Here is a 13551-nt window from a genome sequence, read left to right on the forward strand (position 1 = left end):
TCCTGAGCTGAGACTCAAGTTATACCAACATGTGAAAGGCCAAGCCAATTCGGTTGAACATTCCTTCAGCAAATGTTCTGATATTCCATTTGTCCCTATAGAGAAATTCTTATCCAGATTATGCAACAGCTCTACAACCTCATTTTCATGCATCTCTAACTCTTCATCCCATGTAGCAGTAGTAGTACTGTGCACCATGTCACACACACCTGGTTTATATGTCTTAGCAAAATGAGCAATCATTAACTGAACAATCTCATTAGCTTCTGACACTAGAGTACCATCTGTATTCAATAAAGTTATTCTTCCATTCATTCTTTCTTAGCGTGTGGCATAACAATAAAATTCTTTTGGACTGCTTTTAGCCTGAATAGCCAATTTCTTTTCATACTCAAATTTAATTTTCTGCACAATACTCACTACTTTTCTGGTCTGTGCGTTATATATTTCGTAACTCTTCTCACTCTTATTCTCACAATATTCTTTCCACATCATCATCTTCTAGTGGATCTCTTGCTTAATAAGGTCGCCCATCCATTTCCCCCCCCCCAACCTATTTATCCTTCGAACACTAGGGATACATTTAGATACCACTCTCATTTAAGCACTTTTTTTGAAAATTCCCATGCATTGCTGACATTTTTCCCATTCAGTAATTCATACAATGGGACCAAAGGTAGTATTCTCCTAAGATGATTATTTAATTATTTAAATGATTATTTATCATTTTATTTATAAGTATATAATTAATCTAGACTAGGTATATAATTTTCCAATTAAATGATTTAAAAAGGATAATTTTTATCTGTTATGTAAAAGAATAACAAAAAATCCAAGCATATAATTTAATAATATAATTTTTTATGTATGTTATACCATAATCAATAAAATTTTACAGTGACATGAAAGGCACGATGAATATGAATAGTTCATTGTCAACTGGTTTATTCATAAATAAAATATTACATACCCTGAAGAGGCTCTTGAACATAGATTTTTACAGAAGCTGTTTTCCTCATGACATTGTCTAAAGCTTGATCTGTGACATGATTATAAGCTTCAACTGTAACAGTGTATGTGCCTGACTTCAGAAAGGATAATGTGACATCTGGTCCTGCTCACCAAAAAAGGCATACCATACATTATTGTATATGATAGAATAATGTGCAATATACAATATTATACTTTATTATATGATATATAAAATCATTTACCATAACAAAAGAAACAAATTATATATTGTTTCTTTTGTTATGGTAAATGTATGTGCATGTGTCTGACTTCAGAAAGGATAATGTGACATCTGGTCCTGCTCACCAAAAAAGGCATACCATACATTATTATATATGATAGAATAATGTGCAATATACAATATTATACTTTATTATATGATATATAAAATCATTTACCATAACAAAAGAAACAAATTATATATTGATTATTCAGCACAATTAAAGATAATAAAAGAAAGCCGAAGCAAAAATTAACTGAGGATAAAAGACAAACAAATATTAACATGCATGACTTTGAAAAGTATAATACAACATATGATACTGCTCTGATCCACTAACTCGCAGTAGAATGCAATTGATAGCCTCTCCCAGTCAACTGTCAACTCAGTTCTTATGATATGTGGCTTGTTTCCATCAAAGGGAATCTGGCATATTTAGTGAGTATTCCTGATGTAAAAGGGATATCTTTCTATCTGAAAAAAATGCCAACTAGACTTACTACATTATATGACCTTCATTGTTCACTGAAACACAATAATGGCTACTAGCTTTTTTTTTTTTTCTTCTGAGTGTGTGTGTGTGGGGGGGGGGGGGAACTAAAGTGGCTGATGCCATGTTTCTTTTCCAAAGAAGGAGTCTAGTTTCTATTTCTCCTCCCTACCCCCTTCTTCTTCTTCAACATGCAGGTTGAATGATACTCTTCAAAAGCAAGTCAAACATACTGTGGAGATTCAGACCATCCACACTATTCCCCATGCATCTGAGATTCCCTAAGGCTTTTAGCAATCGGATTCCCCATAGTACAGAGGATATGAATTCAAGGATACAGCAATTAAAGCATACAGCAATAAAGTGTTTGAAAGGCTTGCCACCAGATAGTACATGAAACCATATATGATGGTAGCACCATTAAGAAATCTCTCAATTAACTAGTGCATACTTTTCTGGTTCCCATACTGCCAGATCATATCTGGAGGAAGATCAAGGAGTTCAATAGCAAGGGATAATATTGAGGCCACATTCTGACATGGATGCAAGATGTCTTCAGTATGGGCAACATCTAAAAGTCTACTGCATGTCCTAGTACTTTATTTCATTTGAAAAACAAAAACAACCACTCTAATAGGAAAATCAAATAAACTCAATTGGTGTGAGTAAAAATTCGAAATTCGTTCAAAAAAAAATCTGAAAAAAAAATTACTGAAAATATTGCTTTCGAATGCACTTCACCAATATTCATGGCATAAATACAAACTTGTTAAATTCAATAATGTGTGGCAGAAATAGAGTGATGTTTACACCACCCTATTATGCATATCCACTTTCCAAACTACACTCCGTGTGGTTTTGCTAAAACAGTGGCATATGTGATTTTTGTATCGTACATTTTTTCCCCCTTAAATGTTGAGTCCATACACGAGAGGTTGAGTGATCAACCTGTAGAATATTAGTACCGTATATGAGTAGCGGGTTGGGAAAGGATAAACTTGATTACATTTGATTTAAAAGCCTGTATATTGTATTCCTTGGGAAACACATCGGGGTAAGAATGTTAAGGAATGGGAAGGAGATGAGGAAAAGAAATTGCTCTGTGGGTTTCAAGGTGTACTTTGAAGGGATGCTGAATGTCAGCTGCACATGTTCCAAAGGACTTAGTACTAAGTGGGTGAATTATCAATGCAATTTCAGATGAACATTTGCCACAATGGAAATATTTATAGAATAAACGTCACTTTTTTCAATTTTCTCTGTTTCAGGTTTCCTTTCCCTGTTCTCTATATTTGTCTGCAGTGTCTACTACTGCTCTAAATCCTGAAGACTATGATAACCTCTTTGACTTGATACTTGATTTCCTTCAGCACAACTATCTGAACAGCAACTTCAGATAATTGTGAACACTGTAATATCCATAACTCCAACTGATGCCCTTTCTAGAATTTCACTCACCAAGCTGGAAGAGAAGTAATGATCTAATGCAAATTGTCCATCTACAACCAAGAATGCCAAACAATCATCTCTACTCATCCAACATTTAGAATTTTTCTTACTATTTCTCCTTCCAAGTATACTTTTGAGGTCACTTCTCATCTCAGTATACTAAGATCAGACATTGTTACAAGAGTAATCTTCGGTGAAATGCGTTCCTTTCTCACCTTACTTTCTTCACCATTTCAACTGAGGTAAGTGAGATGACCACTGGAACTTCTACTTCCTTTCCAGGATCAGACTACAGTTTACACTCTTCTGATCCAAATACTTGTTCTAACCAAGATACAGAAATGTCCAGAGGGGGGGGGGGGGAATTCACTTCCCTACACTGAAAATTCATACCTAACTCCTGCAAAGATGACAAAAGCATATCACCTACAACCATACCAGAACCTATACTCTGCATGTCTCCTGTAGCCACTGGGTAGACGGTCATTCCAAGTGAGACTATTCAGGAACTGAAGTTAATACTTTTTGATTTTCATGAGGATTATTTTGTCACACTATCCTTAAGATGGAAGATTTTTAAAGGCTTTTCCTGGCATCCTGCTAATTATGGCAATCATTTTTATTTTGCAGATTGGCACAATTTTTAAAATTGTCAAGAGTTTTAAACTTAATCACAGCTTATTTCCAGATTGTCCAATTTCTGATGTTTTTATTGTCAATTTAATTTCAGGTGTGAACTGTATTTTTTTTTAATTTCTAATTTAAATTTTCAAATGAAATTATTTTTTGTCAAAGTAGCAACCACCAGTTAGGTGTACTTTTATTATTATTCTTAACATCTGACCTCCATGACATCAAGGGAGATCACAGGAGGTCTATTCTCTCATGCCAAAAGATCACCAAACAGTCCTTGAACCATTCACAGTTTCAGCACTCACCACACTCTAAATGCAAAGAACCACTCCCATGCTCACACCCTCCTTATATAGCTTCCATAGATGGCCTCTTGTTCTACCATTGCCACCCTCTACTCTATGAAATATCTTCTCCATATTAATCTGGTAACAAACCCACACCAACTTAAATGTCTCAATCATATCCTTTCTTCTTCTTTTATTCACATGGCTATGTAAATTGGATTCCCTCAATCTCTCCTCATATCTGACATTCCATAGAGATGACACTAACTTAGTAAACCATCTCTGGACCTTCTCCAATACATCCTCATACCTGTGAAAACCTGGCAACCAAATCTGGCCTGATCAAAGACTTCTACAAGGGAACTATAACCACTTTGCATCTATATGTCAATGTCCTCCTCATTATTGCCATAATCCATTGGGATGTTCTTACAATTTTAGCAATGTGATCCCTAAACTTCAGTCTATCCACCATCACTCCAGGATTTATCATCTGCTCCACCTCCCCAAAAAATTTCTCCATTGATTGTATACTCTGCATCCCAATCTTGCCTAAAATGCTAAGAAATTGCACATTGCAACATTAAATTGATAGCTCCACTCATTTACCCACTAACTAGTCTATTCAGATCCTTCTGTAAGACCACAACGTCTACTATACGTCTCATAACCTTTCCTAACTTGAATGGCAAACAGCTGCACTTCTTCAATTCAGCCAGAACCAATATCATTAAAGTACAAGTCAAACACAGTCCCAAATGATCCCTATGGCACTCCACTGGCGATAATCCTATTTCAAGATACCACTCCTCAATATACACATTGCTGATACCTGTCCGACAGCCAATCAGCAATACAACTTACTAGTTTGTTATCTAATCCCACCCATTTCAGTTTAGATACTAGCTTGTCATGTGGCAGTGTATCAAAAGCCTTTGAAAAATTCAAGTACACCGACACATATGAATCACTCTTATCGAGGGAATGAATTTTACGATGTGGTGTGGCATTATATTCCATAAAAATGAATTCTGCACCTACAGCACCATGGAACAATTGAGAATGATGTTGAAGAACTTTGTTGCAGTATTGTTCACCATTATAGTCACTTTTCCCAGAACTTGCAGCATCCATTTAGCATAATGCCTGCCCATGCCATGACCCCAGCACTGCCATATATATCGCTTTCAAGAAAATTCTTGTGATGGTAAGCAGTACCGTTGCTTACCAGTCTTTTAGTCTTTCAGAGGAAAGACTAAAACAATTCTCATCTCTACAGAATGCATTAGTCCATTGGTATCTTGTCCAATTTTTATGGATACAACACCACTGAAAACATGCTCTACAATGAGCTGTGGATAAAAGGATGCAGACTACAGGCATGACCTATTTGCCATAGACGTCTTGCCACAGTTTGTCGAGATATCCACATACCTGTGCATGAATGAAGCCAACTTGCAAACTGACCTGCTGTGGTGCTTTGATTATGTTTTCTGTTATAACTCAAAATCTGTCTTCATGCTCCATGGTAGTGTGAAGGCAACTGCTTAGCAAACATCTGGAACACATTCCATTCCATCGGAATGGGTTCCAACCATTACCTTCCTGGCCTGCTCTTTGTACTTTTCATGCAACTAATCATTGCCAAACATTCATCTTGTGTTGCCTCCCAGTGCTTTCTTCTTCCAGATTTCACATTTAATCTCTTCATTCGTCCATTTTACTCCTATCTTGTTTAGCTTTTGCCTTTTCACCTGAGGGATATACTCAGACATTGCTGCTGTTAAATACCTCCTCATCAATGCCCATCAGCATCTATATCCTTCCCACTCAACTCCTCTTTCCATGCTATAGCTTGCAGTTGTCTCCTAAACATTCCATAATCACCAGCCTTGTAGTTCCACATATATGCCTTTTTTTATAGAACTTCGAATATGCCTGACTGTAACTCAGATGACCACTTCCTTGTCACTCTCACAACCTGGGGAAAGATTAGACACCCCATTCACAATCACATCCTCTGATAATATAACCAATCTAAGACTCTGAACCATAATATGCTTTTTGTTACATACTACCTAAGAACTCTAGAAATTCATTCGCCTTATTACCTGATTCTATCTCTTTATTCTAATAAATATTGCCATAATTGAAATCACACGATCACCCTTTGCTTGATCACTAAATCAAGTTAGTTCCTATACATTTCTTTGTTTCCATCTTTCATATTCCCTGGCCTGTAGCAACACTCCAATATCTCATTCTATCAACATCTGCTTCACACCATACTGCTTTAAAACCACTGCCCCCTTTTTCTCCTTGCACAGACACAATTCCCTGCTACCACTCCCTCTCCCTTCTTACCTTTCCTATCTTCATGAAAACATCATATCCCTCCATTTCTATTCCTGTAGAGTAGCAGTTCTGAACTATGCCCATGCACACAAATGCACTCACTCACTGTCAATTATTAAATAAAGAAAAAATAAAATTAAAACTGGAAAATATGTCTTCTCCTGATAATAATATTTACTGAAATTGTAAAAAATGTTAACATTTATGTTATATTACAAACATTTTGTAATTCTTCTGTTGCACATATTTTATTTATTTAGTCTAATGGCAACCATGCGCTTGAGGGATGTGTCACCACTTCATCGGTGTTGTCAGCATGCTTTGACCATATATTGTTTTCTCGTGTTTAAAAATTTTGCCACAAAATGAGTAATCCAAATAAAAAACAATGAACCTATAAATTCAAAAATAATTGGAAAGAAGATTATTGTTTTATCCACCAGAATAAAGAGAAATGTTTTTGCTTATTATGTGATGGTTAATTTAGTTGTATAATAAATGTTACTTGTGTATTCATCCTACTTTCATAGTTAATTTATTTGTTAATTGTCATCATTTGATATGATAAGGAAGTATAAATTTTCATAGAAAAAAATATTTGTGTCCACCACTCTTTTCCCAATCTTGAATACGCCTGCGACCACAACCAGGTTGAGAACCCCTACTGTAGAGTCTCTGTAGCTCAGTCGATGTAGATGAAGCCCTTTGGTTGGAAAGACCTGGGTTCGATTCCCATTCATGACATGAGAAACCTTCTGTCTATTTTGAAGAAAGGTGAGTTAGCTGGTCTCATATGGAGGTAAGGGTTTTTTTTCACCTGGAAACTAGGGTTTTTCATCCCCAGAACAGGCAGACTAGCTCCATGAATACACATCGATTACCGTACGGAGATCTCGGGACTGTATGTTAAATAAAAATAGATAAATTTCTATTCATGTCAAGATATCATTCTCAACCAACACCATGTTTCACTATTTCTAACTATTTTCAGGCACATAAACTAATGCAACAATTTATAAACATAACAATTCATTTCTTGATCTATAAGCAGTGCTACTCATGCTATCCTACATCTGTGACTTCACCTCACCTGTTCCTATCTGCTCATCTTCTGCCTCACATAGTCCTCCAGATCCAGCCCCCCCCCATATATTCCTGACCATTTCATTCCTATGCTGAGCATCTAGATACATTCATTACCACTTTCAGAAACCATTCTCAACGCACCATGTCTTCCTGATCTCCCTATTTCCCTGTCCAACTTGTAATCCCATTCTCACATTCTCCATTCTCTTTTCCATTGAAAACCACCTCAGTCTCATGTGGTTCACTGAAAAAATTCTGACAAAGTGTTTCAAAATGATTACCTATGAAATCCAAACATGCCACACTTAATCACAAGCAAACCAGACTAAAATTACACTAATGTATTGATATTATTCAATGTCAATTGACAACAATTAACATTGAAACTAATCTTTTTTATTATTATTTTTTTTTTTATTGCAGACTGTATATTGCAAAAGACCGAACTGTACTTCCAAGCTTTTTTTTCTCATTTTGTTACCTATAGACACAAGGGTGAATCCACAAGTCTGATTTTTTGTGTTTCATTTATAGATGTAGTGGAATATATATTTCTCAAATCACCTTGATTGAATTAAAGATACCAAGAAATTATATACTTGGTTTAATCCTTTATCCAAGTGTAACCAAACAACGTTTGCACCTGAAGTATTTTCAGGACTCCCACTGAGAGACACTTAAAGGTTTCTACCCTTCCCATAATGCACAGCATTATACATGTCCGTAAGGATACGTGCCTTACATTACAGGATACTAAGGCAGGTGATGTGAAGTCTTAGCTTCCTTATACTAGTTGTCCCAGTCCTGAAAATACTTCAGGCACAAACTTTGTTTGCTGACACTTCGATAAAGGATTAAACCAAGTATATAATTCTTTGGTATCTTTAATTTATAGCATAACCAAGTGAAAAAAACATCCAACACCTTGATTGAAGCATTTCTTCTATGGGGGAAAATAAAAAATAAAAAAGCCTGAAAGTTTGTAAAAATTAAAAATGGCCAACTGTGAAGTCCATGTATGTGGAAACCAAATGAAAGTTTGATACTTTTATGAGAAATTCTTGATAAGTAGCTAGAAAGCAAAATTGGTCTCATTTTTGTTATTTTTAATTTCTTCAACCTAGACAGTTTTTTTCAAAATGGAAAACCAGCAATTTTTTATTACATCTTTCAACATATTGAGTATAATATCAAGACATGATGTTTTAGGGTCCCTTGAATTGTGTGAAGGATTTTATGTCACTAGGAGTAGAAAAAAAAACATTAAAAAAATACAATAATCTGAGTGACTGCAACAACTTCAAAGGTCTCTGAAGCAGAATAGTGGCAGACAACAATTTTTTTCTTCACTGTCTCAAATATAGTTGTGAAACATTGCGTTGTCAATTTTCTGTGCTTTTTCAAATATTTCTTTAAGCAGCTTGCCTTCATGTTTTATATCTTCACTGAATTAAAAAAAAAAATGCTAGAACAGAAGTCAAACATACAGAGACAATATGTGGTTTCTAATAATAAATTGCAAGCTTGTTTTTCTAACCATCCATTCATTGATTTCTTCCAAGCACCATCAAATTGATCTTGCCATGTAATATGCCAAAAAATTGAAACTCCATGAATATACCAAAATCATCTTTTTGATTTATTTGGAGACTGGCTTCATCTTCTATCATAAATGTGTATGTGTATGAAACACTTGCCTGAAAGGTGTACTTTTAGGAAAGTTTCTGATACTACAGTTTTCAACAAGATGATTAAGATAATCCAGAAAGACTAAGAAAAAATTAATTGGGAGAGCAAAAGATAAAGAGTAAACAAATATTCAAATTAAAATGATTTACAATAAAATAAAAATTAAAGAAAAAATTTTACCTGCTTCACTTAAATAAGTGTCGCTTCCTATTATCCAATCATAAGAAATATTAGTTCCTCTAATAACAGAGGCATGCAGATCAATAGCATTTCCTAGCTGAACAATATAATAATCGTGCTGAAGGGATAATCCATCTGGTGGAATCTGTACAATAAATGGTTTATTCAAAAACTGATGGTCACTTCCTAAAGGATTCTTTGCAGTCACTGATACCATAAAGAAGCCCTCTGATCAGAAAAGTAGAAATCACTTTAATAGAAATATACTGTTATATCTTAAATCATGAAATATATGATAAATCACACAAGTTCTAAAGAAATTAAAAACAAAAAGGCAGGCATAACTTAATTTTGAAAAAACTGTATTCAAGATATTTTAGATTTGTAGCTTCATTTTCAACTGTAATTATGCCATTAATATTATTTCCATCCCTCATGTCACATTAAGTCACACCATGTTTTCAATGAATTTTTAGTATCTTAATGTGAGTAGAAGAAACAGGAATAATATATACATACATATATACATATATGCTTCTATGACAATTACCCCTCCTCTATCAATAACCTCCTGTAAAAAAAAAATCATATAAAAAAAAAAAAAAACTGACATTAATCCCCCCATGCAAAATAACCCACAATGAACCCTCCCATTTGAAATATTGGCAGATGAAATTAAATATGATAAAACAAAAAAATAAAAAAAAGTCTTAAAGTTGCAATAACAAAAAATAAATAGAATGCAGAATAACAATTTAATTTTCTTCGGATGTTTTCTTTGAATGCACAATCAAAGGGACTGATGACATTTCTAGGATCCGGTGATTCTGTTAATAATATTTACCTGTAGTTTCTTTAATCTGAATTATGTGTCAAAACAAGACTAATTTTTCCAGGAATTTTAACTGTTATGACCATCATGAAGCAATTTACGTTAAGATCATAGGATGAGGAATCTCCACCAACAAATAATTTTCAATCTGTTTCATCTTATTACTGTAAACATTATGGCTAAATATTTGTATATAAATAACTTACATTTGTGAATTATTGTAGTCTTGATAATAACACTGAGTATGTCAAAACTGGTGTTGAAGTGAAATTGAAAACAAAATATGTTATTTCAATCTATTATAATATTTATAAAATATTTTTGATTCTCCATGATGGAATTTGTAAAATCAAATAAAGGTAAAGAGAAAGTGATTTCTGAAGGTTATGTGTATGTAAAACAAAAAACAACAACAAAAAAAAATTTACAAATGGTGTTGTATCATGTTAAAAAATGTTAATTTTCTTGACCATAACAGTTATAAAAAGACTTCTAATGGGACTATATTGGTCAAGTGCATATAATAAACAGCTATGCTTTACCAACTAGTTTCACCAACTAAGGTTGTTGGCATCTTCAGGGTACATAACTGATGTAAGGCACTAAAAAGTAAAAAACTGTTACAAACTATAATCAACCGATTCAAATTATATTAGACAAAAGAACATAGTGCTTACAAAACATGAATTGAGCATGCATCATCTCACTTGTTATTTAGGGACGTTCTATGGTTGGCAATGTAATTCAGTTCTGGTGAGTTAAGAGATCTAATAAGGATCTTCCAGATCACGGGCAAGATTAGTCCTTGGTTCCTGTTAAGGTTTTGTGTACGGCGGGCAACTGCTGTGGCTTCTTTAATAAATCGGGAGTGGAAGTCCTCCTCTATATAAGGAATTGGGCTTCTATCCCACTCTATGACATGGTTCGTTCTTGAGAAGTGAAAAGCTAACCCCCGATTTTTCTTATCTGTTATTATTGACATCACCAATGTGTTCTTTTTGGCTAATTTCAAGGCTCCTTGAAGTCTGGCCAATATAATTCAAGCCGCACAAGCAGGGTATGTTGTAAACTCCAGCATATTTGAAGAAAGGATGGTTATCTTTTGGAGATCTTAAGAATTGTCTAATCGTTTCTGTAGGTTTAAAGGCCACTCTTATTTTATGTGGTCTAAGGAGTCTTGCCATCTTATTCGAAACTGTCCCTAAGTATGGAATGATGATGGTAGAAATATACTGTATGTCATTTCGTTGTCTTTGTGGGGTCAGAGAAAAGTATCTTGTGGATGCGTCTTCAAGGAAATCCATTCATGGTAAGGTTGTTAGATATCAGGGATAGTTCTTCCTGGAGGTCCTGTTGCTCTGTTGTAAGGAGAGAAGCACGGTTCTTCAGCATGTGCACAATGCTAAGTTTCTGAGAACACATAAATGTGTTTATGCATTACAAAACTCAGGATACATATATTAAACTGTTTGAGACATTAACTATACGGAATGTCAATCTGAAGCCAATCAGCATCATGATCGATTTTGAATTGGCAGTTATAAACAGTTTAGAAAGAAGTTTCCCAGACAGTGAAATTAAAGGATGCTTCTTTCATCTATGTCAGAACATCTACTGGAAAATTCAAGAGAATAGTTTGCAACAACGTTACGAAGAAGATTCCGACTTCGCACTGAAATTAAGAATGATGACGGCTCTTGCATTTGTTCCAACAGATGAAATTGTTAGTGCTTTTGAAGAATTGTATGAATTTCTACCTCCAGAAAGCTTACCAGTCGCAGATTATTTTGAAGATTCTTATCTCATTGGAAGACCACAACGCCATGGACAATGGCAACCAACTTATGCCATCAGTATGTGGAATATGTATCAACAATCCGAAAATGAATTATCAAAAACAAATAAATCAGTAGAAGGATGGCAGAGAAGTTTCCAGTCCAATGTCGGAAGTTTCTATCCCACCATTTGGAAATTTATTGGATTTGATTTCTCCAAAGAGAACAAGCATTACAATAAGTTTACAGGAATCAAATGTTGGCCGGTCATCCATCACAAACTCCAAGAAAGAAGTATGCTGATTCAAATACACGGATTCTTACCATAGTTCGCAGCTACTATGATCGCAGCATTATGGACTATCTATGTGGGATAGTACACAACCGTTCTTTCTAAGTAGTAATGCATAATTAATAATATTAAACTACATTTCCTATAAAAGATTCAATATTTTAAATGAATTAATTTTTCTCTCTGTCTGTATCCTAAAATGTGCATGTTAAATGTTAGTATAATTTTAAATTTCTATCCATATTTTGTTGTGTCAAATGAATTTTTGTTAAAATTTTTATTTTGTCAAATAATTTTTAGTATCGTTTGTTGTGTCAAGGAAATTTTATTTAAAGAGTTTTTATTTTTTATACAGGGAGTTAATGTCTGGGTTTTTTTTTTTTTTTACACAAGGAAATTATTGTATGGGGGGGGGAAATTTATTGTATGGGTATTGACGGAGGGGGGGTTGTCCAAGGGTATTCCTGTTACGATATATATATATATCAGAAACTCAATCAATGTAACCATTTCATTTGCCTTGTTTCTAATACTTCTGCCATTCGTATAGAAAAATAAGAGCTCATTCCTGGATTTATAACAGGTTTCACTGCTTCCACTTACTAGATGTGATTTCTCCATGCTTTCCATTAGTTATTTCTTTTTCTCCTTAATCATCCCCAAAACCTCCTCAAATCAGACTTTCTCTACATCACAGGTCATCCCCTTTCCTTTATGCATTCACACCCTCTTGGAGCATAAACCTTTCTCGCGCTGTATTTCTACTGTCCATACTGAGTCCCCCCCCCCCATTACCAGTTTCATCTTGCATATATGTTGTCTCATTCTTTACACTCATTCCCAGTCAAGTCATTTGTTGCTACTACTACAACCAACTCATTTGATCGCTTACTCCATATATCCAACAGCTCAATCATTCTGTTCATTTTATCTCCCAGAAAACAAACACTGTGCATCTTCTTGTTTATTACACTTCTAGTGATCAAATCACCATACAATGCCATTCGTGGGTCTTTAGTTACTGTTTCTATATCCATATCATTTGTTTTCATCTTCTTCACACTTTTATACATATCTCCAATTCTCTTCATTCCACTCCACATCTGCCTCATCTCACCAACTGAGCTTTCAAATCTTGCCTCCTTTTTTCACTGTCGTTATTTTATCACCAGTCACACACGCTTGTTCACCATCAACCACACTTGCCACTGTACCATTAATTTCACTTTTTTTAACTCTCTCTCTCTCTCTC

General features: G+C 34.6%; 1 protein-coding gene across 1 annotated transcript in view; it reads right to left on the minus strand.

The window, feature by feature from the left end:
* LOC150105439 (polycystin-1-like protein 1) overlaps positions 1-13551 on the minus strand; it is a 724085-nt gene that overhangs the window by 700962 nt on the left and 9572 nt on the right. The window contains exons 2-3 of the mRNA XM_090394152.1: positions 9401-9628; positions 971-1114 (exon numbers count right to left, since the gene is read on the minus strand). Coding sequence (XP_090250278.1) covers positions 971-1114; positions 9401-9628 — 372 coding nt within the window. The remainder of the gene's footprint in view (positions 1-970; positions 1115-9400; positions 9629-13551) is intronic.

This window comes from Typopeltis vanoorti, chromosome 6 (assembly GCF_054136105.1).
Source record: "Typopeltis vanoorti isolate ZY-2024b chromosome 6, IOZ_Tvanoo_1.0, whole genome shotgun sequence".
NCBI lineage: Eukaryota > Metazoa > Arthropoda > Arachnida > Uropygi > Thelyphonidae > Typopeltis > Typopeltis vanoorti.